The 26349-nt window shown below is 46.0% G+C and overlaps 3 protein-coding genes across 4 annotated transcripts in view; 1 reads left to right on the forward strand and 2 right to left on the reverse strand.

Moving 5' to 3' along the window:
- Positions 1-2846, forward strand: part of RETSAT (retinol saturase) — a 44705-nt gene extending 41859 nt beyond the window's left edge. The window contains exon 11 of the mRNA XM_069065755.1: positions 345-2846. Coding sequence (XP_068921856.1) covers positions 345-490 — 146 coding nt within the window. The 3' untranslated portion in view covers positions 491-2846. The remainder of the gene's footprint in view (positions 1-344) is intronic.
- A 327-nt stretch (positions 2847-3173) lies between these two features.
- TGOLN2 (trans-golgi network protein 2) lies at positions 3174-10989 on the reverse strand. Its single transcript, XM_069065758.1, has 4 exons — positions 10844-10989; positions 9148-10523; positions 7952-8035; positions 3174-7002 (listed from the first exon to the last, which is right to left on the reverse strand). The coding sequence occupies exons 1-4, from the start codon at positions 10893-10895 to the stop codon at positions 6997-6999; spliced, it is 1518 nt and encodes a 505-aa protein (XP_068921859.1). The 5' UTR covers positions 10896-10989; the 3' UTR covers positions 3174-6996.
- Positions 10990-19350: 8361 nt separating this feature from the next.
- Positions 19351-26349, reverse strand: part of TCF7L1 (transcription factor 7 like 1) — a 231011-nt gene continuing 224012 nt past the window's right edge. For both annotated transcript variants that reach the window (XM_069065767.1, XM_069065763.1), the window contains exons 9-12: positions 25831-25990; positions 24028-24135; positions 22172-22241; positions 19351-20817 (exon numbers count right to left, since the gene is read on the reverse strand). In XM_069065767.1, the coding sequence (XP_068921868.1) occupies positions 20381-20817; positions 22172-22241; positions 24028-24135; positions 25831-25990 (775 nt within the window). In that variant the 3' untranslated portion in view covers positions 19351-20380. The remainder of the gene's footprint in view (positions 20818-22171; positions 22242-24027; positions 24136-25830; positions 25991-26349) is intronic.

A 26349-nucleotide genomic window follows, 5' to 3' on the forward strand; every position in this document is an offset into this window, starting at 1 on the left:
TTCTTTGAAGGGGACCACAGGCTTCATCAGTCTGCCAAAGGGGTCCGTGACATAAATGAAAAACCCCAGTTCTATCCTGGTATTGGACTGATGAAGCAAACTGGTCTCTCAGCTTTTGGGTCCTTTTTTATCTTCACTCAGCAGCAGCTGTTTTGCCCAGACCCTCACTGATTTTCCTAGAAAAGGAGAGAGAATGCACTCCAGGGAGGTGGGAGCAGAGCTCAGTCAGACCTCAGGGGTCCTTTTTCTTCTCCCAGCCTTCTGAATTCCCTGGCTGAGAAGCAGGCTTGCCATCCTGCTCGGCCCAGCACACCCATGACCCTGCTTTTGCTTTTGCCTTCCAGGGCAAGACGTGTTCACCTGTGGTTTGTTCGGGGCCCTCCATGGGGCCCTGTTGTGCAGCAGCACCATCCTGCAGAGGAATGTGCACCTGGACATCCTGCGGCTGCAGTCTCGGGTTTCTGCTGCCCTCCCCAGGAGGATGAATTAGCACAATCCAAGTGGATCCTCTATGGCAAGGAGCCCTGGGTCCTGAGGGGGGCCTGAGAGCCGGGCAGAACGTAGGACACACCTGCCAATTTACCTCTAATGCACTGCAACAGTTCACTTTGTTCCTTAAGGAAAGCCATAGTTACAATACAGAGCTGTCACTGTGAAATCCAAGGACATTTTTTAAGATTTTCGATCACGGTTGTCAAAGTCATATCCCTGGCAATCTTCCATGTGGGGCAGGGGATGATGTTTCATAGCAGTGTTTAAAATGAGAGGGTGCTTATCTTGAGCTTTCTGTGCTGGACTAGTAATTCACTTATGACATAAACACGAACCAAACATCACCTCCTTGTCATCTCCAAGTGTTTCTGGCTATCTCATGGTTGTGATACAGAGTCCTCACTTTGGTTCGGCTTTTCAGTGCCTCCAAGACTCTAGCCAAGTCACTTCAGCTGTAAAATGCAGGGGACAGATTAGATAATTTCTAAGGCCCCCTCTAGCCCTTAATATATCACCACATCTCTGTGAGAGGCAGTAAGATGTAGTCAAGTCAACAAGCATCGATTATATGCATCTTATGGGCCAAGTACTGGCAAGAAAAAGAAAAACAAAAAAGAGGCCAGTTCAGTGGATGAGAGGGCATGTGGAGAGCGATGGCTGGGTGGCCGGGAAAGCCCGTGTTCAAGCCCTACCACTGACAAACGCTGGCTAGTCGCTGGACTTTTCAGGGCTCTCAGCAACCCTCCGAGACTATAAGCAGCAGAGCAGTTCCCTAGACCAATGAAATCACAGATTTAGTCTCTGTATCATAGTGGTTAAAAAAAATGTAAAGTAGGGCAGGAACTGTCTGCTTCCTAATGGATCCCGAGGGCCTAGCTTTCTCATGAGTCCACGCACAAATTCTGTCACTAGTGTTTTTTGTAGGGTCCTCCTATCAAAGTCCAGAGTTCCTCTTCTGAATACCAAGTTAGTGAGATTTTATCTTAAAGGCCTAAGCCCTGCTTTTCTCATGTTTTACATGCTCTATCCCTTTCCTAAACTAGAGCTCCATGAGGACAACCGTGTTTGACCTTCACCTTCCTCACTGTCGTGAGGAAAGTGCTTTTTAAGCCCGGAATCACCGTCTGCACAGAGCAGGGCACTCCAACGTCCATTAAACCGAATTCCCAGATCCCGGATCTCCCATCTTTCTAGAATGTGGGGATACAATGAATGAAGATGTTTTTCTGGAGATATCAGTGCAGACACTTCAGAAGAGGGCCCAGGCTTTAAAACTAAATTTTAGGGAGAACTGGATTAATGTATTTTAATCATTGTCCATGTCCATAGCCCTCCTAAAACTGATAGGCAGCTCTATCAGAGTTGTTCAATTTTCCAACTCCCTCCTGCAGCTCTTATAATCAGTATTTCTGGAGAGCCCTGGGGAGGGGGAGGGTCACAGCAGTCTCAGCATCACAGAAGATTCCCAGAAAGCCCTGGCACATCTGTATGTTCTCCATGCCCTGAACTTCCCCAGTCACAGGAGTGGAGACCCCTAGGTTAATCAACAACAGTTAATCAAAAGTTTCACTAGAACCACATCTCTAAATTCTTTTCCAAAAGCTTTGGAGGTTTGGTGAGAGCACAGATTAGCATGTTTCCTTTTCAGGGATAATAATCTTCCTGGGCTATTGGCCTCCTATCATCCTGTATTTTTCAGTAGAAATTAAAATTTTCAGGAAGTTGGTATTTCCTTTCTAACAAGACATTTGTCCCTTAGGAAGGACACTGATAAGTGTCCAGTGGAGGGAAACCAGGATGTCGAAGGGCCTTTAAATCTGTCATAGGAGGATGTGTTGAAAGATTGGAAAGGCAAAGACTGAGAGAGGACATGAAGACGTTTCAATATCTGGAGGGCTGGGAAATGGAAGAGGGATTAACTTGTTCTTTCTGGCCCGAGAGCAGAAGCAGGAACAACTGATGCCAACTTCAGGCCTGATGTCAGGACAAACCCAGCAATGGGAATTGTCCATAATGCATCGCCTCTGGTGGTCTTCAAGTGGGGCTGGGCTGCTTCTTGGGTTACAGTGCAGCAAGGCTTCCTTTCTGAGTATTAGTAGTACTGGACTAAAGGGCAGCGAGATACCTTCCAGTTCTCAAATTCAGTAATTCTACAAACTGGTTTCTGTACCTATGATATATATGAAGTTGTGTGCACCTAAAGAAGGCTCATCTGATGTATGTTATTCATGAAGGATTTTAAAATATTAGATGGGGGAACAAAAATCTCAGGTATTTCTAAACTAATAAATACCATACACGTTCAGTCATGTTGGATTCTCTTAATACCTTAAAGGATTTGTTGTGGCCCAATTATACTTTTAGACTGATTTCTACATATCCTTTTATCGTGCAGGAGAGCTGGATTGAGTGACATGACTAGCTCATGCTCCTCTCTGCCTGTTTTTAAACTAAACTGTTGAGGAGACAGCACACTTTCTACATGTTTGTTCACCTTTTTTTGGCCCTAAAATGAACAGTTTATATGGGAACCAACTGTGAAGTGACAATTCCATCCAATGGGCCTTGTGGTGTGTATGGTCTGAGTTTTACAAACTGCTCAGCTTTCAGGGCTGCAATCTGGAACTGCCTCCAGGGAGGGATGGCACTGGCCAAGTGGAGAGAAATCAGCAAACACCAAATAACTTTTAACAAACCAGGTGATTTATTGGATTTAATTTGGTAAAAAGTGGAAATTTCAAACACTACACATCAATCCACCAAGAAGGAAATGGGCTGGACAACCCAGAAGGGCAATAACGTGAAGAGTCAATGACTCCATTTTGCAAGGCAGACTTGGAAATCACAGGAACACACATCCACAAGTGAGAGAATCTTTTAAAGGAAGCTGGGTCTCAATGCAGTTGGAATGAAAAAAATCACAGCTCATGAATTCTAACCACAGGTGCAGATAAACATCAAGATAAAGTCATTTGGCAAATCCACGCCTGATATGCAGAGACCTTGGGCAGAATGGACCACGGCACTGAATATTACAACTAAACCAGATGGTTTACAGGCAAAAAGCCTTGTCAGTACTGGAACTCAAACCCTCTGGCAACATGTCCTAGCAACTGGACTTCATGCACCATCCAGGTCCTTCCCAGGTTCTCAACTGTTTCAAAACCACACGTACAAAAGATTCTAGCTCTGATTCAGTTTCAAAATGACTTTCAAAAACACAGGTTAAGATTAAAAAAACCACGAGTGAGGCAGAGAAAAAAGAAATAATCCACAGTAAAATAATGTGAGATTTTAAGGAAGATCAAAGAATCTTACCAAAATTCCTCTAAAAATTTAGCCAAAAAAAATTTCGCCATAGAAAAAGAACAGAAATGCTTGGCTATTTGGGGGATAGTGGCTGTCACTCACCATTCTGGAAAGTTATTCCTGAAATGTAGCCTTCATGCCCAAATTTCAGACCAGACTCTGACTCCCTTAAAGAGTACATGAGTTGGGGTGGCTAGGTGGTGCAATGAATAGAGTACCAGCCCTGGAGCCAGGACGACCCCCAAGTTTAAATCTGGCTTCAGACACTTAACATTTACTAGCCATGTGACCTTGGGCGAGTCACTTAATCCCAAGTGCCCTGCCTTCCCCCCTCCAAAAAGCAAAAAAAAAAGTAAATGAGAAAAGTTTCTGGGGAAACTGGCCCCAAATTTCCCAAACAACCATCTTACCCAACAGTCCTCCTTGAGAGAGTTTTGTGAATGAAACAATCTTAAGCACTTTGCTCTATTTCAGAGTAAAAACCTAGCTCTTTCCTTGATTCAAAGAAGTGAGAAATTAAAATTTCCAATTTTTACTTGGAAACAACAGTCTGACAATGCAACATCATACTTCCCCTATAAGGTTAAAATTGCTCAATGCCATAAAACTCCTCAGCAGAAACCTTTAAATAGCTGAGCTGAGATCCTAATCTAGCCCCACACTTATGTGACATCTTGCCAAATGAAAATGTTGGCCAGAGAAACACCAGTATTTACTGAGCAAGATGAAGATAATGAGAAGACAAGACTACATTCTTTCAAAATGTTTGAATATTGAAATAAAGCTACAAATGATTAAATTCCTGAATGCATAATCAGCTTAGTAAATGTCAGGAGAAATTTAGAGAAAAGGAGGATGCATGTAGACTGTAAGTTGAAAGAGGTGGGACCCAAGGGTACCCTGAAGCAACTGGTCACATTCTAGGGGTGAGGATGGGGGTGGGGGGAACTGGCACACTCAAGGGTAAGTAGGTAATTCACAGGTCAGTGAGATTGCTCAGACATTAATAAACAGAAGAGTTAAGGTTGGATAGCTAAATTGGTACTAGGTTGTTCTAAGTCTCAAACACCATGCAAGAAAACATGGATGTAATCTGAGGCAATGGGAGATTTTTGAGCAGAAGAATGTGGTGAAAGGAACGTTTTAGGAAAATGAAATTCACCTGTGCAAGGTAAGGAAAAGGGGCAAAGAGACTGGGGGAAAGGAGATCAGCTGGAAGGCTAGTACACTAATTCAAGCGTGAGATGAGGAGCTCTGGATGAAGCTAATGGCAGTGGGAACAAAACAAAGCCAGGGAAGAGACATTAAATTAAATAAAAGTAACAGGGAGAATAAAAGTGACCCTAAGAAACAGGTTAAGCCAGGAGTGAGGAAACAGTCTGAAAGACAGGGAAGAGTCTGGTTTTAGTCTTATTGAGTTCCAAGTACAGAGAGCAAAACATCCATGCAGAAACATTCAGCCAGTAACTCTAAACACCAAACTTGGCCTCATGAGGGAAGCTGGGGTTAAAGATACCAAGTCACACAGTGCATGAGTTCCCTGAGTAAAGAGTAGAATGATGAAGTGAGTGTTGAAGCGGGCAGGATTAAGAGAAGCAAGGGAATACGAGGGAAGAAAAGAATGCCACAATCTCACAAAAACCAAGAAGGAAGGACACCATTTCAAGTATCGCGTGAGAAGCTGGGCAGTGACAAAGAGCATGGAGGGCGATCACTAGAAGGAGCAGTGGCAGATAAAGAGGGGAGACATGCTGTATGTTTGGGAGCAGAGAGGGAAAAACTCAGACAGTGGGGGAGAAATGAAAAATGTCAAAGATAACTAAAAATCAAAGTGCCCGGAAAGACAGAAAAAAACAAGATTGGGGGTACAGGGAGTTAGCTCCAGAATGAAATACCATTTCTTCCTTCCACATCCATGAGGGATGGCACAATGATGCTGATGAGGGCAGGTGAAAATATGCAAGGGGCAGGACCTTGAGCTAGCCAATGAGGGCAGCAGGAGGTTAAGTGAAATGCATTCCGTCTGAATTGAGCCTTCTGCTGGTTTCCCTGCGATGAGGGCTTCTCTCCCTCCACACGCAGCCTGATTCTCCAGGTCTCCCTGAGGCGAGTTCTGCTTGAGCCTTTGCTTTACCCAAGTCCATTCAAATTCTCTGGAACGAACCAATAAAAGCAATTATCCTGTGAGTGACTCACTTGAGACAAAGTTTCTGGCAGGGAAACCAGATGTAAGATGTCACCTGCCTTGCCTCTTGCTAATTCCCACCAGCCAATGAGTGCCCTTCACATGCCTGACAGAGGAGAGAAGCAGGGCTGCTCTGCCTACAGGACCACCAAAGGCTCACAGTCTCCAGAACCCCTGGATTGAGACCAAGTCCAACGGGCCAGGAAGTTCTTGAGAAAGTTTTAAAAAGAAAGGTAACATCAATGACAAATGCAAACTGGTTTGTTGGGAAATCTGCTTCTCAAAAACCTTTTGAAGAAAATGATGGGGTTCTCATGTGTGAATTTCTACTGTGCCTATGGATGAAAATGTGGACATTTATAAATGATCATCTCAGAATTCTAAAACACCTCAATCTAGGGTCTTCGCTCCCAGAAACCTGAGCCAAGTGTCTGATATTCAGTGCAGCTGAAGGGAAGCTGTTATCCTCGTTGTTGCAGGCTCCCTCGCTGAAGCAATGTGCAAACATTAGGAAGAATGGATAATTTACACTGGATGGATAGGAATCCAAATGTGGAGAAGAGCCCTCGAGACCCAAGTTTCTCCCAGTTTGTCATCACCATCTCTTAAGTGAGGAGGGCTTGAGTCGCACCCTAACCTAGGTCTGCTCTTAAGCTGGCAGAGAAAACAGTCATAGAGTGCAATGCTTCCTGCTAAGGCAAACTTCTCTTTATCACAAAGCCACAGGGGAAAAGGTACAACAGCAAGCAGCTCATCTTGGGCCAGGGTTTTCCTTAGGTCGCAGCCCAGTAAGCTCTCGCTCTTCTTCACTTACCCACAAAGGAGGAAAGAATGGAAGAAAACAACCTAACAACCAGCAAACAGAAAGCGTCTCATTTTATCAAAGTGCAGGTGCAAAGAAGTCTCGACTGGCCCAGACTTGCCCAGGAGCCCCAGCTCAGGCACCATTCTTCAGGGATCTTGTACTTCAGACACAAAGCAGTAGGGTGGGCATATTTCTCCGGGTGAAATCAGATCTAAAACAAAAACAATGCAGCTCATTTCCAAGAATCCTTCTTCAACCCCCACCTTGCTTCTAGCTCTCTGATTTTGAAAAATTGCACAAGATACAAAAATGGTCTTACAAATTTAAATGAGAAAAAAAGACACAAAATATAAGACTGGTTAAATGAGTAGCAAAAAAAAAAAAAAGGCCTTCAAAGTCAGTCTTAAAAAGCAATCTCTAGGGCTTGGATTGTGCTCAGAGGGCCAGTGAACTTGAGAGGGCAGCAGTACCCTGGTGCAATTCTGAAAGTGGCCTGTGCTCAGCTAAAGCAGAGGGACAAGCCTGGCTCCCTCTGCCGACAGCAAATAACAGCAAAGGAAGCTTTGTCTTGGATGTCAACGGAGCCCACCTCAAAGGCAAGCCCCACATCATTCCCTCTCAGTGCTAAGGATAAAGAAGGGTCCACAGAGCTGCTGCACAGATGTGGAGGTGTACTGGTGTTCTTCTCACAGAGGTACTTGCAGGGAAGAGAGCTTGATCAGGCTTGTTAGGCTCTGGTCAAACTGAAACTAGCTCTGTCCTCACCTCCCCCTCAGAGCAATCAGACCTATTCCAAGTGTACAAGAGTGAAGTCAACACTTGCTAACTGAATACTCACAGAAAATCACAAAGCCCATGCTACTTTGTTCTTGGAGACAGCTAGGTGGCACAATGGGTAGAGAGATGGGCATGAAGTCATGGAAACTTGAGTTTAAATCAGCCCTCAGGCCACTTACTAGCTTTGTGACTCTGGGCAGTTTATGCCAGCCTTAATTTTCTCACTTGTAAAATGGGAATAACAATAGCACCCACCTCCCAGGGTTGTTGAGATAATTCTTGTAAAGGGTTTGGCAAACCTTAAAGGGCTCTTCTTCCTGACCTTACAGATGCTGCAATACGGTGGGGCAGGCTTCCTTCCCAGAGACTCTGAAGCTTCTTACCTTTTGGTCCAAGCGTTGATAGTCACTGGCCTTTGGCCTTCTGGTGACTTTGGCTCTCTTTCCTTCCAGGGCAAAAGCAATGATCTGGCAAGAAAAAAAGATAGCTTAAATGATTAAAAAATGTTTCGTAAGCAGGAAATTTTTCCAGCTTTGAAATCAGAGGTAGTCATTCTGGAGATTTAGTGCTCAAAACTATAGAACAGAGCACAAATATCTAATCACAAAGCAGCAGTTTTCGTGGTTGTTATTTACTTAGAATGTAAACATTGTGTTATGAATCCCTTTAGCAGTCTTGTGAAGCCTAGGGATTCCATTCTCAGGATACTGATTGGATGCCCACATCCGTATCTGAAATGCTCAACTGCAGTAAGAGGCTAGTGAAAATAAAGATGTCATTTTTTTTTCCATTCAAGTTTACAGACCCCCTAAAATCCATCCATGGATCCAACAAGTCTCAGTGTCCCCAGGCAACTAAGACTTATCAGTTATAGATGGGTAGATCATCTTCATTAGTGGAAGGAGTTTCTATTACACAAGCTCCCCACATCAATAAAATCACAGGTTCTATCTGCCAGCTCCCTTCCCCAACCACTGTAAGCAAAATACCAAACAAAAATAAGATTTTTTTGAGTGATCTGCTTGCAGATCTAACCCTATACAGTCACAGTAATAATCACCCTTTAAAGTTTGCAATTACTTTACATGCTGACGATATCATGTAGTCATATAATTAGCTAAAATTTTTCTTAATACTTTGGGGCATGACTGAGGGAAGGCCTGTTAATAAAAACATCTTAATCCTATGAGGTTGGGAGTACAAGTATTAACATACAAATGTTATTACCACTGCAGCAGTGGCAACCCTCCCAGAGATTCTGAGGCTTCTTACTTACATAATATAAACTATAAAACTTATATTTTAACAGATTTAAAAAAAAATTCCACTTCTGGTTGCTTAATCTTTCTTATTTCAGACTGGAAGTAATATAAATTTTCAAGGTTCTTAATAAGTTTTAACACTGTCTCAATAGGGAGAGGGCAACCTAGATGTCTAGAATTCAAACGCAGAGCAAAAGATTCAGAGAAGTAAATAGCCTCGCTGGAGCTTGAGGCCACAACATGGACCTAAAATCCCGAGGTGCTGACAGGTACCTGAAGGATACAAAATCTCCTTCCTAATGTAACTTTGAACCTACCTTTCGCTTGTTGTGATAGGCAATGTACAAGACAGCTACCAGGATGGCTGCTGTGACCAAGTATGCAAAAAAGTGGCTGCTCTCTGAATTCTCCTTGCCTGGGCCATTCTCCTTCAAGTAAGAGTTGCCATGTTCAACAGTGCCTGCTGGAGGATTCACAATGGTGTCTGTTTTCGATGACTCTTCTTTAGTTTCATGAGGACTAAATTCAGGAAAGTCATTATCAGAATCAGGGTTTAGTTGATGCTTGTCTTCTTCTATGTCTGTCTCATGTTTGTCCTCTTCTGTGCCAGCTTCATATTTGCCCTTTCCCTTGTCAGTTCCCTGACTGGCTTCTCCTTGGCTGGTCTGTTCTTCAGCCTGTTGTGAGTTGGTCGGTGTGTCCTTTCCTGATGTCGTCCCATGACTGGATTCTTCTTGGCTGGATTGTTTGGCCTGTTGTGTGTTGGTCAGCTTGTCTTCTCCTGATTCCTTCCCATGATTGGACTCTCCTTGGCTGGACTGTATGGTCTGTTGTGTGTTGGTCTGCTTGTCATCTTCGGATTCTGTACCATGATTGGCTTCTTGTTGTCTGGTCTGTTCTTCAGCCTGTTGTGAGTTGGACTGCTTGTGGTCTCCTGATTCTGTCCCATGATCGGATCCTCCCTGGCTGGACTGTTTGGCCTGTTGTGAGTTGGACTGCTTGTTGTCTCCTGATTCTGTCCCATGATCGGATCCTCCCTGGCTGGATTGTTTGGCCTGTTGTGAGTTGGACTGCTTGTTGTCTCCTGATTCTGTCCCAGGATCGGATCCTCCCTGGCTGGATTGTTTGGCCTGTCGTGTGTTGGTCAGCTTGTCATCTCCTGATTCCCTCCCATGACTGGATTCTTCTTGGCTGGATTGTTTGGCCTGTTGTGTGTTGGTCAGCTTGTCGTCTCCTGATTCTGTCCCACGATCGGATCCTCCCTGGCTGGATTGTTTGGCCTGTTGTATGTTGGTCAGCTTGTTGTCTCCTGATTCTGTCCTGCCAGTGGATTGTCCTTGGCTGGATTGGATGGCCTGTTGTGTGTTGGTCTGCTTGTCATCTGATTCTGTCCTGCCAGTGGATTGTCCTTGGCTGGACTGTTTGGTCTGTTGTGTGCTGGCCTGCTTGTTGTTTTCTGATGGATCGGGCTGCAGGTCCTGTCCTGTCCTGCCCTCTCTTCTGGCACTCTCCAGCTGGTCCCCAGCCCCAGCGTTGGAGTTGGAATCCACCTCTAGGACGGTGCTGGAGGCCGGATTAACTCGTCTCGAACTAGCCAAGTTGTTCTGCGAGCTGGCCTCACTCTCGGGGTCCCTGGAGATGCTGGTCCCTCCTCCTCCACCTCCTGCATCCTTAACGCCGCCGCCGCCAGCTCCTTTGGAGAGGAAAGCGTGGAGTCACGATAGGGGTGTGCGTGGGGGGACCCGTGACAGGTATGGGAGGGTCGGGACAGGGGTTGGAAGCAGGCCACGTGGGAACGGCCTGGAAGATGGGGGTGGGGGAGTGGGGAGGGTGGGCGCAGCCGGGGTCGGGAGGCCGAGAGGCAGAGGCCGGAAGGGCGCACCGCGCGCCGGCCTGAAGCCAGGCCCACGGCCAGGGAAGGGCAGGGTGCTGCGGCTCGGGGCCGGGCCCCGGGGGCAGAGTGAGTTCGGGTCCGGGTTCGGGTCGGGCCGGTGGGGAGGGTTGGGTCCTTACCGGTCGCGACAGAGATACTCCACAGGAGCGCAAACCAGAGCAGGAACCGCATCCTGCAGCAGCCACTGCGCTTCCGCCCACGCACACTCTCGTGAGATCAGCGGGCCTGAGGCGGGATCTTGACGTCACGCCTAGCTACAGCGGTTGCGGTCTAGCGTCTAGAGCGCGGAAGCTCTCCTGCCCCGCCCCTTAGGGGCGCGGCTAGGGGGTGTGGCCTCCCTAACCATTCCCTGCGATACAAGTCTGATTCATTAAGCACCTTCTAGGGGACTAGTTTAAGCCGGCCTGGAAGGGTCGGGTTTGAATTCTGCCTCTGATCTGTACGTGCTAAAATGACTTCCCCAACCAGTGATCTCTAGGGCCCTACGTGGCAGAGAGGTGCCAGCGTTTCTTGGTACAGGGGGCTTCCTGCGCTGCGTCTCCGAACTACGTGTTCAGTAGACAGTTTATACCCGCTGTGTCCAAAACAGAACTCTTTATTTCCGCCCCAAACCCTCCTCCCTCTTCTCTTCCCATCACTGTGGATGGCACTTCCATCCTCCCAGCCTCTCAGGCTCCCGGTTCAGAAGACATCCTGCACACCTCCCTCTCTCTCACCCCCCATATCCAAGTTGTTGCCAAGGCCTGTTGATTTCACCTCCGCAACCCCTCTCATCAATTTCACTTCCCCATTCTCTCTCCCAGATTTTACTTCCTCTCTCATCAATTTCACCTCCTAGCAGTTTTTCTCATCACTTTCACCTCCCTGTGGCCTCTCTCATCAATTTCACCTCTGCTGCCTCTCATTAATTTCTCCTCGACAGCCTCCTGGATTTTGCCTCTGCAGCCTCTCTTGAACATGCTCTCTTCTCTTCTCTGACTACCCCAACCCTGGTGCAGACCCTCATCACCTCACACTTCCATTACTGCAGTAGCCTCCTGGGGAGTCACCCTGCCTAACATTTCTCCTTTCTCCAATCCATCCTCTATTCAGCCACCAAAGTAATTTTACTAAAGCACAAATCTAATTTTGTCACCTCCCCCTCATCTCAACACACACACTCAGTAAACTCCACTATTGCCTCTAGAATCAAATAAAAAAATTCTGAGATTGGCATTCAAAGCCCTTCATAACCCAGCCCCCTCCTTCCTTTGCTGTCTTTGCCTTACTCCCCGATATGTACTCTTCAATCCAGTGACCCTGGTCTCCTGACTTCTGAAAATAGGACCCTCTATCTCTCTGCTCTGGCCTTTTTCTTTGACTGTTCCTATGCTTGGAATCACTCTCCCTCCTGGAGCGGCAAGCACCCCAGCATCCCCAGAGAGGCTGCCAACACAGGTTCTTAGATCTGCTTTTCTAAAGGAAAACAATTCAAAATGGGTTAACAATCTTGCTTTAATCAATCAAACATATCATTTACCTAGTTCAGGGGAAAAAGGTCAGTACCCCGAACTTCAGAGTACACAGACAGAAATATTTCAAGCAGACAGGCTTCCAAACTGCCCAACCATTACATTCATACCAAATCACAGTTACCAGAGAGGGAGGCATCAATATCTGGGTTTTCAAAGCCAGGGGGCTCTCAACGGCTGCCCAGAGTCTTGTCTGGTCAAGTGACAGGACACTTCTCAAAGTGAGCCCCAAAGCAAAGCCTCCCATCAGGGCTTATATAGCCTTCTCCTGGCTCAGAGAATGTAACAACCTTCTGGACCCACTGCCCAATCACAAAGTATCTCCTGAAAAACAAGCCTCCTACCACAGGCTCCAGGTGCACTTAAACCTAGGGGCAGGGAAGATCTTAAAAATTTACATTCCTATAACACCTCCTCCACTCCAGTTATCTCCCTGGCTTCCTTTAAGTCCCATCTAAAATCTCGTCTTCTACAGAAAGCCTTCTCCAGCCCCTCTCAATTCCAGTGCCTTCCCTCTGTTAATCATTTCTTACTCATCCTGTATATAAGTTGCTTTGTATATATTTGTTGGCATGTTGTTTCCCCCATTAAATTGAGAGCACCTTGAGGGCAGGAACTATCTTTTGCCTCTTTTTGTATCCTTAGCACAGTGCCTGGCACATAGAAGACAATAAATATTTGATTGATTATTGCAATCTTGTCTTCCCCAATATAACGTGAATGGGACAAAGTGACCACAGAGGTCCAGAGAATGAAATGAGTCTGGAGGGAAGTGAGTGCCACTGAGACCCCTTCTGAAGGGGCAGTCCAGATCAGAGTCACTAACCAAGAGGAGGAATTAAGGGGTTCTGGGTAGGACTGAATTTAAAGACATACCAGATAACAGACTCTATCCCAGAATCCTTCAGTAAATAATTCCTTGTGTTCAACATACTAGAAATAGGGGCAGCTAGGTGGCACACTGGCCCTGGAATCAGGAGGACCTGAGTTCAAATCTGCCTCAGACACTCAATACTTACTAGCTGTTTGACCCTGGGCAAGTCACTTAACCCCAATTGACTTGCCTTCCCCCCTCCAAAAAAAACCAATAATCACCCAATACTGAAGATAACAATGGGGTAGAGAAGAGAAAGCTGCTTAAGAGTCAAGAAGACTTGGGTTCAAGTTTTGCCTTTGTGTGATCCTAGGTCAGTCACTTAACCCTCTAAGACTTTTAAGTGGCAGAGAAGGTACTGATCTGCACTGATAGAAGAAATTTCCTTACCTGGAGACCTAGAGTTCCCTCCAGCAATAGAATTACAGATCAGGACCAAGAAAACAAATAATCCAAAATACTAGAACAAAATTGGGTCTTCTGGCAGGTCTTCATCATCCATTGTATAAAAGCTCTTTCTTCTGACCTCTTCTGGATGATAGATGTTCACCATCCTAGAAGAAAGCCCCAGATGAGTCCAGGGTCCCTTTGCTAGTTCCTCCTTGGTGGCTTTAGTCATCTGGATCCAAGAGGAGAATGGGAGGCCAACACCTGATTTCCAAGTACGCCCAACTACCAAGAAGACCTGTTTCTAGAAGGGTGAGAATCAGGGTGCTCAACAGAGCTGAAATTAGGCCGGGTCAACAAGGACTTTGCCTCAGTGCATCAAACAGTACTGTAAGCCATCTGTGGCAAGAATATGACAGAGCTTAACACCTCCTTAGCAAAAATAGCTATCCAAAATAAACTAGCAGAGGGGAACTAGGGGGAGCTTTCACCTGCTCACCCTGCTTCTCCCAGCACAAGAAAGTCCAGTGATTTCTTGTTCTGTTCAGTTGGGGCCAGGATAAAGTGTGTCTGACTGGCTGAGCAGACCAATCTAAGCTCAGGAGACTCTACCACAGGTGGGGCACAAATAGTTCATGTGAATATTTGGGATGCAGATGTCCCTACATCTGTATGTCTCACATTTATTTTGAGCTACTGTAAATTCTGCTTTGCTCATAGAGAACAGTGCCATCTTTGACATGGGCACTCCATGCTGGGCAGTCAGGGTCTTCCATGTCTCACAACTGATTCCAAAGTTCTTCAGCAAGACCTTGTAGCGGCAAGCACCCCAAGCGTCCTCAGGGTTTGCTGCCCATACAGGTTCTTGGATCTGCTTTGATAAAGGAAAGCAACTCAAAATGGGTTAACAAGCTTACTTTAATCAGTCAGACATATATCGTTTACCTTGTTCAGGGGAAAAGGTGAGCACCCCGAACTTCAGAGTACACAGACAGAATTATCAAGACAGAAACAGATCTAGTAGACAGATTTCAAACTGTCCAACCATTACATCCATACCCAGTCAACATCTGGGTTTCAACATCTGGGTTGTTCAAAGCTGGGGGGGCTCTGGACAACGGCTTCCCAGAATCCACATCAAATCACAGAACACTTCTCAAAGTGAGCCCCCAAAACAAAGCTACACATCAGGGCTTATATAGCCTTCTCCTGGCTCAGAGAATGTAACAACCTTTTGGACCCACTGGCCAATCAAGAAGTATCTACTGAAAAACAAGCCTCCCACCCCAGGCTCCAGGTGCACTTTAGCCTAGGGGCAGGGAAGATCTTTAAATCTGCATTCCCATTCCAGACCTGGAAGATGTCCTTGTAGTGATTCTCTTCACCTCTGTGAGCACTTGCCTTGTGGGAGTTCTCCATAAGACAGTCTTCTAGGCAAATGTGGGTTTGGCATTTGCACGACATGGCCGGCCCATTGGAGCTGCACTCTCTGTAGTAGAGTTTGAATGCTTGGCAGTTCAGCTCAAGATAGGACCTCTGTGTCTGGTTATCCTGTCACGTGATCTTCAGAATCTTCCTAAGACAATTCAAATGGAAGCAATTTGATTTCCTGGCAAGGCGCTGGTAGACTGTCCAGGTTTCACAGGCGTACAACAATGAGGTCAGCACAAGGGCTCTGTAGACCCTTAGTTGGGTAGGCAGCCTAATACCTCTTCTCTCCCACACTTTCTTTCAGAACATGCAAGATAACTACAGTGTAAATGGAATGTAATCTCAGAGGGTGGGCCAGAATGGGTTGGGGGTGAACAGGAAACTCCTCCTGAAGAAGGTGAGATTTGACTTGAGTCTTGAAGGAAATTTGGGAAACTAAGGCAGCAGTAAAGGGGAGAGGGAATTCCAGGCATGAGGGATAACCAATGCAAAGCCATGGAGGGAGGAGATAGAGAGTCATGTTCCACTACCCTTGCTGCACCTTTACCCCCTCCCCCCAATACTCTATAATGCAGCTGCACTGGCATTCCTTGCAGAACTGGGGACATGAGAGTGAAATATCTTAATATGAAGCTCAATTAGTTGTTTGGGAGTAAAATCTATCCTTATCCAGTGTGGCTGGACTGTGGAGTACACTGTTACTTTATCTTTAGGCTGGGAGTAGTTTGGTTGCCCAAAAGAACAGAAAATGAACTGTGGCATACATAACAAGGTGTAGGGGGGCAACTCAGTGGGGTAGTGGTTAGAACCCTGGGCCGGGAGGAAGGAAGCCCTGAGTTCAAATCCCATCTCAGATTACTAGTTGTGTGATTCTGAGCAAGTCACTTAATCTCTTTGCCTCAGTGTCCTATGAAATGGGAGTGATAATAGCCCTACTTCCCAAGGAGGTTATGAAGATGAAATGAGATGTTTGTAAATTATTTGGCATAGTGCCTGGCATACAGGTGCTATATAAGTGTTAGTTATTATTAGATCACTTTGTAAATGGTGTAAAGGGATGCCTCTTTTTATGTAGGGGCAGAGAAATAACTTTTTACATACTAAAGCATATAAAATACAAGTATGGAGAAACATGCTTTTCAGAGACAGATGAAAAAGAAGAAAACTACTTTTCAGAGACAGACAGATGAAGAAGAAACACTTTTTTTTTTTTTTAAAGCAATCGGGGTTAAGTAACTTGCTCAAGGTTACATGGCCAGTCATTTCTGGGTGTGGTGCTAAGTATCTGAGCCCAGATTTGATCCCCAGGTCATCCTGACAGTGGAGCCGGTGCTCTTAACTCGCTGAGCCACCTGGCTGACCCTAAGCAATTGGGGTTAAGTAACTTGTTCAAGGTTACATGGCCAGGTGTTTCTGGGTGGGTGCTAAGTGTCTGCTCCCGGATTCGATCCCCAGGTCATCCTATCACTGGAGCCAGTGCTCTTAACTCATTGTGCTACCTGGCTGCCCCAAGAAGAAACACTTTTCAGAGACATGGACAGATGAACAGGACCATTTGGAGGAATTCAGAATGACTAGTGCTCCATAGAATTGGGTTTTTCTAGCTTTTTTGCATGCAACTCGTTAAGAATTAAGAGGTTAAAACTCAGGAAATGAGCTTGGAGCCTCTGAGATGATAAAATAGGGAATGTTCATTTCCAAAGGGTGATTCAGGAAGTTTCTAAAACATATTAGAAGGTAAATAGCTGAGTGTCAGGGGGCTCTGATCTGGGCCAGGGAAAACAGTGAAGAATCTGGCTAAAGGAAAAGGGGAAGAGCCTGGCTATTGAAGAACATACAGGAGAGTGAAGAACCCAGCAGGTAGTTAGTGCCTTTTTCCCGAGAATATTCCCACCGTATCTTTTATACATCTTGTTTGCAAGTGGTCTCTCCATTAGATGTGGGCTCTAAGAGGAGGGACTTTTTTATTTTGGTATCCCTAGCACTTATGACAGTATCTGGCGCATAGTGGGTGCCAAATAAAGGCCTGTTAAATTGACTTGGCCATTGGAGCTCTGTGAAGAAACCGGAAGCAGGAGCTTCCAGCTGACAATAAATCAGTTGATGAGGAGGCTTCAGTTTCTGATTGTCTGGATAAAGACTAAAGCTCGTTAGAAAAGAACTGAATTGGTGCAGTGGGTAGGGCGCCATGCCTGGAGTCAGGAAGACTCATCTTCCTGAGTTCAAATCTGGCTTCAGACACTTAGTAGCTGTGTGACTCTGGGTAAGTCACTCAACCCTGTTTGCCTCAGTTTCCTCATCTGTAAAATGAGATGGAGAAGGAAATGACAAACCACTCCAATATCTTTGCCAAGAAAACCCAAAGGGAGGGCCGCCAAGAGTCACACAGACTGAAAAATGGCTGAATAACCGCACAGAGATGACCCCCAAACTCACCTGTCTAGAGCTTGTTTGTACATTTGACTGTGGGCTCTTTGAGAGAAGGCATTGTCTTTTGTTCCTCTTTGTAGCCCCAGGGCTTAGCGCACAGTAATTATAATTCATATATATAACTTAATATAATATATAACTTAATAAATGTCTGACGGACTGACTGACTCCATCTTTCCTATGGTTTGGCTGCCCAGAACTGGCCCAGGGCTGGTGCTCCTGGTAAGGTGCAAGTGAGAAGCTGCCTACATCCAGAGGTTGGCTACTCCAGGGTGGGGGCCGTTCAACAACATCATAGGATTACAAATGTAGGGCTGGAAGGGACCTCAGAGTTCATCTGCTCCAAACCTCTCACTCTGCAGATGAGAAAACTCAGGCTGAGACACGTTTAGTGACTTACATGCCTGCGGTCACACAGCCAGGGTTGAGGTAGGCCTCGGATTCCAGTCTTCCTGATAAAGTCTAGCACTCCGTGGTAATTCTATGTGTCCACCTCCTCTCAGGAACCTGATGAAAAAAGGAGGCAGGAGCCAGCCAGCTGAAGAGTATGTGTAAGGAAGGGAAGTCCGCATCCAAGTTGGGGAGGGTGTATTGCAACAGATGTATGTGGGGGTGCCATTTCAGTCTAAAGATGAGGTCAGACCGTGGCTGCGGTCTGCAGAGACTCCCGGGGTCAGGGAATGTTGGGGGGGGGGTTCACCCTGCCCAACTAATTTGTAATTTAGGGAGCTTGGCTGGTGGTCAGCCTTCTAACTAATGGAAGGGCATTTGTCCTTAAGCAAAGGGAGGAAATAACTTAGGGATCCCATCATGCCCCACAAGTCCTGGAGTCTTTTCCCCACCCTATAGCCAGGGCCAGTTCAGGAGGGGAAGGGAAGGCATTCAGATCCCATCCAACTAAGGCTCTTTTTCTAAAAGAGTGGCTGTCATTTATGCAAATATGTGACCAATTTCGTCAATGGGAAGTATGAGAACTTGCTTCACCAGCAGCAAGTTTATGACTTACAATTGATTTCTCTCCCCCTCTCTCTCTCTCCTCCTCCCTCCTGGTTTCCCTCCCTCCTTCTCTCTCTCCTCTCCCCCTTTCTCCCACCCCCCACTGAGAGCTGGAAAGAGAACCTCAGAGGTCACTTAGGCCAATTCCTTCATTCCTTCATTGTAGAAGAGGAAATGGTGGCCCAGGGAGCTAAAGTGGTCGGCCCCCACTCACTCAGGTCCCAAAGAGTCAGGATTCAAACCCAGGTCTTTGACCAATTCTGGTGAACTCTTTCTAATGCCCCATGTGTCCCAGCTCCCTGGTATAGGGAGTCTGAGTTTTCCTATTGCTATCCACAGAATTTAGGGCACCGTCTGGCAGGTGCTAGGTAACTTAACAGCCGCTTGACTGGTCTCAGCAAGCTTGGTAGAAATTCAGTGATGTGTTTGGAAACATCCAACTAGCATCAGAGGCCAGACTGGAGCCCCAGCCTTCTTGGCTCACCTAGCACTGGACCTGCTTCCTTGGTTCTCTCATGTTAAACCTTTCAGGCATCTGACAGATACCAGGCCAAACCACCTGGGGGAGCCCTTACCTCACTGGATCAGATCCTGAGGGCCAGAAGAAAGCAAACAGTAGCCCCAGTGACATGTGTAATAAATAATAATATATATAAATAAAATATAATTTATTATAATAAATAAATAAGGACAGGTAATAAATAAGATCAAATTGACTTGAAAACCAGACTTTTTTAGTCCAGAGCCCAGTAGCCTCTGGGGCTCTTGCCTACACTTTGGACATAGGAGCCTGGCTGACCAGCTTGGGGCTCCTCTAAGGCTCTGGGTGGGTCAGTCTCTGGAACCTTCTCCCCTCGTCCCTGCTGCCCTCCCCAAAGTAAGGGGATGTATTTTTTGGCTGTAACTCACCGAACCCAGTGCAGGGTAGACTCTAGGTGTATATTTATTTGTCCATTAAATTAATTATTGAATGGAAGACACACATACTGAGGAGGGATCTTGCAACTGCAATTTTATTTTCTTTTGTGAAAATAATGTGACAACAGGGAGTTCAAATTGCTCCAAAGACATAAAAACAAAACAGAAATACACACAAAAAGAAGCATGGTGGGGGAGAGGGAGGTGAGAGGGAGGGTCTCAAAACTTTGGCAGACTGTGTTAACCTGGCCCTCGCCAAGGGGTCAGGCCTTCGGGTCCAATCCTTTCCCCTGGGACCATGAGGATGAGGTTTGGACTGGTCATGGAGACAAAGAAAATACAGACATTTTTTGTGGAAAAGGTGGCTCGCATCTGGTACACCTCCAAATATTGAGGGTTAGGGCCAAACTGCTCCAAAGGAGCCCTCTTGTTATTAGAGAATAGAGGAGAAATTCATGTCGTAGGCATTGAGTCTGGGGAGAGAGGAAGAAAGGAGGTGGCAGGGCAGGGGCAGGAGCAGGTAGATAATCCCACTGAGGACAGGGGAAGGCTAGTGGAGTCATCAGAAGACAGCTTCTTGGTGGACAGCTTAGCACCAGGCAGAGGACCAAGGTTGGGGTGGGTAGAGACATGAGGCATGTTGGATACTGAGAGCTGAGGCTGGGGAGGGATGAATACTTAGGGGTGGGAGGAACAGGAAGAGGTACCAAGTAGGGAATCACAGGGATTACAGACATGCAGACCAGAGAGAAGAGGCAGGGATAGAGGCTGAGGAGGGGTGGGACTAGGGGGAAGAGAAATATCTCTTCTGCACAGGTCAGTCCACCATAGCACAGAGAGGATAACAAACTACTTTTCAGGTTTTTTTTTCCTTGTCTTCTTTTTTTTTTATTATTTTTAAAAATTTTTTTTATTTAAAAAAAAAAAAGCTCTTGAAATCAGCTACCGTTTACATCTACAAAGTGTAAAGTGCTGCTGTTACCAGACACTTTACCAAACAGTCCAGAGTGGTCAAATATTGACCAATAAAGTTTCCTTTTGATTTTTTCTGAATCGCTACTTCTGGAGGAGCCCCTTGGCAGCAAGGAGAGGATGGGGCAGGGTTGGCTTTAGTGAGCAGATTTGGTAACCAAGGAAAGAGGCTGGGCCTGCAGCCCAGGCAGGGCCTGGTGGGCATGGAGGGGAGCCTGGAAAGAAGGGGGTGAAGTCAATAGAGCTGTGGGCACGGAGCTGAGGGGGAGGGGCCGGGACAGGAGAGGAGGCTGGCTTCCCAGGGGGCTAGAAGAGGCGGCTGCGGCCGCCTTGGCAGAGAGGAAGGCGGCCGAGTGGAGGGCCAGCTGGGCCCGGGCCTCTGGCTTGGTGGTGAGGGACAGGGGCTGGGCTTGCTCCGAGTGAGTGGCTGCCGGGGCGGCTGGCGAGGCCAGGGCAGCAGAAGGGGTGGCTGGGGAGTCCAGCATGCTCCCATGGGAGGAGGCAGGGCTGTCACAAGGCTTCTCAGGTGGTGGGTAGTGTACACACGGCTTCTTGTTCCTGGAGCTCAGGGCACCTGGGAAAAAACCAGAGGGAGCTTTAGGGGGCTAGGGGAGGTACAGGCTTGGGGTGTAAGCTAGGGAATGGAGATCAGGGATTGGAGGATTAGCAGGGCTGAATCTATGTAGCAATGTAGCATGGTGACGTAGCTGGAGACCCAGGGAGCAGAGATCAAATCTGACCTCAGACAATTGTTAGCTATGTGATCCCTTTCTGCCTCAGTTTCCTCAAATCAACTGTAAAACGGGGATAGTAATACCACCCATCTACTAAGGTTGTTGTAAGGACCAAAGGACCTTTATTTGTAAAACATTTAACATAGTGCTTGGCACATAGGTGCTTAATAGATGTTTAATTTTTTTCCCCAAGTGGATAGAAGGTTAGACGGAGCCAGAAGACCTGAGTTCAAATTTACTCTCAGACACTTATTAGTCGTGTGATTTTGGGGAAATCTCTTAACCACTGAGTCTCAGTTTCCTCAACTATAAGATGGGCATAATAAGAAACACCTAAAACAGTTATTCTTAGAATCAAATGAAGAGAATAAATGTTAAATACTTTGGAATCCTTGAAGTTTGATGAAATTACCAGCTACAATAGTAATAATGTTGATAATAATAAAAATTTATCATCATTGTCCTCTAAAATGCAGGGATCTCTGGGGAGGGCAATAAGCCTCTAACATAAGAGGAGAAAGCAGCTAAGCTCAAAAGTATTGTAGATAGTAATAGATGTGAAGGCCCTCCGCAAACTTTAAACCCCATGTAAATGGCAGTTATTAATATGATTATCACCGAGCTCTCTGGAGTCCGAAAACTGAGGCATCTCAAATGTCCTTGGATACAAGGAGTGGGAAAAGTCACTTTCTGACAGCAAGGAGAGAACTGGCCTCAGAGTCAGGAAGCCTGAGCTCTGATGCATATTGGCTGTGTGACTCTGGGCAAGTTGGTCATGAAACCTCTCAGTGCACCAGGCCACTCTGCAAAGAAGGTGCTGATCTGCATTGGGGAAGGAATTTCCTCACTGGGAGTTCTCTATGCCAATGACAATTTCAGAACATAAAATTCCTAACGACTTTGAAAGGAGGTAGGATATTTATCATCATGCCCATTTTACAGAGAAGGAATCACACTGGTACTAAATATTGTCACCAATGCTTCCTCCACAGTGGAGGACAGAGGACCCGGCTCCTCCTTGAGTCTCCTTGACCGAGGGCCCCACCCCTGCCCATCCCTTAAACCCTAGAACACCAGGGAATCTTCTCTTTCTCCACATTCCATGTGGCCCCAGACCTCATAAAGTGGGGGATGGAGGGGTGTGCTGTATCTGGAGAAATGGGGAATGGATCATCAGTATAAAGAAGGGCTCACTCTCAGACTCTTGAACTTGTGGCAGAGGCTGTGACAGCTGCTTCTCACGTTTTCTCTTCTTCTTCTTGCCCTGAAAAAGGAAGCCCATGGAGAGATGATGGCATTAGAGACACAGCGGCCACAGTCCAGCGTGGAAAAGCCCACAAGAGGAGAAGGTCGGGAGGAGGGTGTTCCCCATGCCAGGGTTTCCTTTCTAACAATGGGACCTCTGCTTTTCCCAGTGGGCCCCAGACTCTTAATCCTTCCCTCTATAGTGACTTCCCTTCTATTCTGTATCTCATTGGGCTTGGAATAGGGGAGACCTACGTTCTAATGGTGCCTTCGACACTTATTTGCTATGTGACTCTGGGCAACTACTCAGTGCCCAGTTTCCTCTTCTCTAAAATGAAAGGGTTGGAATCCATGACCAGTCCCAGTCTTCAAAGAACTTATATTCTAATGGGTGAGGGAGAGGGGAGGACTCATGTGTTCATACAGAACTTTTCCCTATACCCAGGATGACAGCTTCATTGATTGAGAGAAGGAAGCGACCTCAAAGATCAGTCCAATTTCCTTATTTTGACTGAGGAAACTATGGACCCTGAGAGGTTAAACATCTTGTTTGTGCTTGGCTTGGACTCAGGAAGACCTGAGTTCAAATCCAGCCTCAGACACTTACTAGCTGTGTGACTCTGGGCAAGTCATTTAACAAGTTTGCCTCAGTTTCCTCATATGTAAAATGAACTGGAGAAGGGAATGGCAAACCACTTCAGTATCTTTGCCAAGAAACCCACAAATGGGATCACAAAGAGTCAAACATGGCTGAAAAAAGAGTGAACAACAGGTATTAGATTGCAGAGGTGGGATTAGACCCAAGCTGTCTTCACAGAATAAAAGGACCCTGGGATTCTAAAGCTGGCACATGGCTCTGACTTCCCCATGGCCATAGTTTGTGAAACCTCTAAGCCACGGAGTCCTGGCAATTGGAGGGGGCCATAAGTGCAGGGTGAATCCACGGTGTGATTCAGTCACCAAGAACTCTAACATAACCCTGGGTTTGGGCCCAGGGAGGAAATGGTCCCATTTCATTCTGCTCAGGTCAGACACATTCAAGGAAGGATATCAATGACTTGGGGTGTGTCCTGAGAAGGATGAGTAGTACAGTGAAGGGTCTTGAGTCTAGGCCATAGGACCTAGTAATGTCTGGAGAAGGCAACACTCAGGCAAGAAGCAAGGCATCTCTCCCAAGAATCTGAAATATTGTTATTCCTAAGAGGGAGTTGCCTTATGCTCGCCAGGCCATAGGAGGGCAGACCCAGAAGCAATGGTGGAAATCACAGAGCCAAATTTAATCAGGCTTTTGATGTCTTGGTGAAAACTATCTGAGAATAAGTGGCCTTGAAAAGTGATCATTGAGGTCCCCCTCAATGGAGGTCATCCATCAAAGCCTTGTTGACTGTACCATATAGAGCAGAGTCTTATTCAGGTGGGTTTGGGCTAATTGTTCCCAAGGTCCTTACAGAATGTAAACTCAAGGTAAATGCTGGGATTTAGAATCACCCAATATAACTCAAAAAAGTTTCCTGGTGCAGACTTTTTTCTCTCCCTAGACCTTCAAGGGCATAGGGAACTCCATCTACCTGTGCAGAGAGGCCCCTTAACCTACACCTTAAATCCTACTCAGTTATTCAGAGCAACGGGAGGCTAAATCACTTGCCCAGAATCACACAGCCAATGTGTCAGAGGAAGAACTCAAATCCATGTATTCCTGGCTCCAAGCTGACCATCTATCTGTTGGCTAATCTTAGTTCTCAGAGACTGCCTCAAGCTTCCCAGTTTCTCACAGAGTTCCTCCTAGCCTAGGGTGGTACACTTACGTAGTTGTCCCGTGCTGACCAGGTAGGGTAGAGCTGGGAGTGAAGCTGCCTCTCTTTGCGGGCCAGCTCATAATACTTGGCCTGTTCTTCCCTCGAGAGCGAATGCCACTGTGGGGGCAAAGCAAAGACCAGGAGTGACAAGTGTGAAAGGGGAGAGATTTCGCCCCAGGAGTCAGTGGAGAATCGTTTATTCATCACTTTTCTAAACTGCAGAAATGGTATCAAGTATGGAGGATACAAAGTGTCAGCAGCAAAACAATTCCTGCCCTCAGGGGGCTTACCTTCTAATGTGGGAGCTAACATGTAAGTAACGATGCAGACAAGGGAGATGGAAGGCAAAGGCACTAGGAGCTGGGGGAAGCCAGAAAGTTATTCTACAGCAGGTCATGGAAGGAAGCCAGGAGGTAGAGAGGAAGAGGAAAGGCACAGGGGGCTGACAGTGAAAAGTCCTGGAGTCAAGGGACAGATATAAGTTTGGAACAGCAAGGAGACCACTGTTATAGTAGATGGATGGGGGAAAAGTATATTAAGACTGGGAAGGGAGGAAAGGGCCAGGTTAAGAAGAATTTTAGATGCTGAATAGAGGTTTTGCTATTTGATCTTGGAGGGAGTGGGGAGCTCCTGAAGCTCCTTAAATGGGGGAGGGGGTTTATATTGTCAGACCCACACTTCAGAAAGACTACCTTGGCAGTTTAGCTGAGTGGAGGATGGAGTGCAGAGGGACAGCCTATGCTTTTGTTATGAGAACCCAACCATGAAGAAAAGTCATCTTTGGGAGTGGGCAGCCATGGAAGAGAAGGCTCTCTTTGGCAGGGACCTTTACTTCCTCTGCGCACAGGGACATCATGAGTCAAAGTCATCAACAGACATTTATTTAGTGCATACTATGAGTCAATTATGTTGCTAAGTGTTGGTGATACAAAAAAAGGATCTGCTCTCAGGGTGCTTACATTCTAATGGACAAGGACCTCAATGCTGACCTGGATTATGAGTAGAAAGACCAAGGGAAAAGTGATTCAAGTGTTCACATTCTTTGACCCAGAGATCTCACTGCTAGGTAGTGAGACCCCACGGAGGTCAAAGATAGGAAAGTCGTATGTTTGCCAAAAAATAGTCATGACAACATTTTATGTGGTAGCCAAAAACCTGAAAACACAGTGGCTGGGAACTGGGGAATGGGGGACCAAATGCTGGCAGAGAAATACAACCGGATATTCTTGAGCTATAAGGAATGGTGACTATGAAAGATTCAGAAAACCTTGAAAAGACTTGTATAAACTGATGCAAAACAGACAAGCAGAAACAGGAACATAACACACACACATTGACTCTCATAATGTAAATAAACAAAACAAAACTACACATAATTATAATGACCAATCTTGGCACCAGAGAATGATATAATATGGGCTATGATGGGATATAAAAATAAGATAAAATAGAATTAAAATAGTCAACTGCTACTTGTCATTAGGGAGATGGGGTTCTATGGGCATGGAATACTGCAGATGCTGTTAGGCATAGTCAAGTAAACTGTTTAACTTATTTATTTTTCTTCACCCCAGGAGAAGGCTCCTTAGGGTAGAACTGAAGGGGATATAATAAGAAATGACTGTGATATCAAAACAAGACTTCAATAGAACTTAACAATTAAAAAAAACAACAAAATAGTCATTTCAAATTCAATGTGAGAGTAATGATGATGGTAATAAAAAAAGGAGACAGTGGAACCTTTAATCTGCTGTAAGCTACACTAAAGCCTGTTTAATTGGCTTGGCAATGGGAGAGGTGGGCGATTCCTACCCTTCTTCCCAGGATCTGGTTGATGGCTGCACTCTCTTTCAGCGTACACTCTGCGACCACCTTGGCCCTCATCTCCTTCATATACAACATGAAGGCATTAAGGGGCTTCTTCACATGGGGCTTCTTTTCTTCTTCTTTTTTCACCGTCACTGGGGATTTCCTGAAAATAGATGGGATTGGAAAACATTTGGTAATCCTCACTGACCCATCCTTGGCCATCGCCTATTTAAACTTCTGCCTTGACCTCTACAGAGGACCTAGGAATGGAGAAGTGAAGAGAAAGCTGGGGGCCCTGCTCCCACCACTTCCCAATGGCTATTGTGGCCTTCATCAGTGGTATGAATAACATTCTCTACCAGGTATGGCAATGGGAAGTGGGAAGAGGAATGAATTTGGAGTCATTGAGCCTGGGTTTATATCCTGTCTCTGTAATTTGCTACCTATGTTACTTTTGGCAAGTCACTTCAATTCTCTGGGCCTCTCTGTTGAGTGAAGGTGTCAGGTGACATTTGGAATATT

The sequence above is a fragment of the Petaurus breviceps genome, unplaced genomic scaffold, assembly GCF_028583685.1.
Source record: "Petaurus breviceps papuanus isolate PSGF00001 unplaced genomic scaffold, PetGlider_PUasm1.0 139, whole genome shotgun sequence".
Classification (NCBI taxonomy): Eukaryota; Metazoa; Chordata; class Mammalia; order Diprotodontia; family Petauridae; genus Petaurus; species Petaurus breviceps.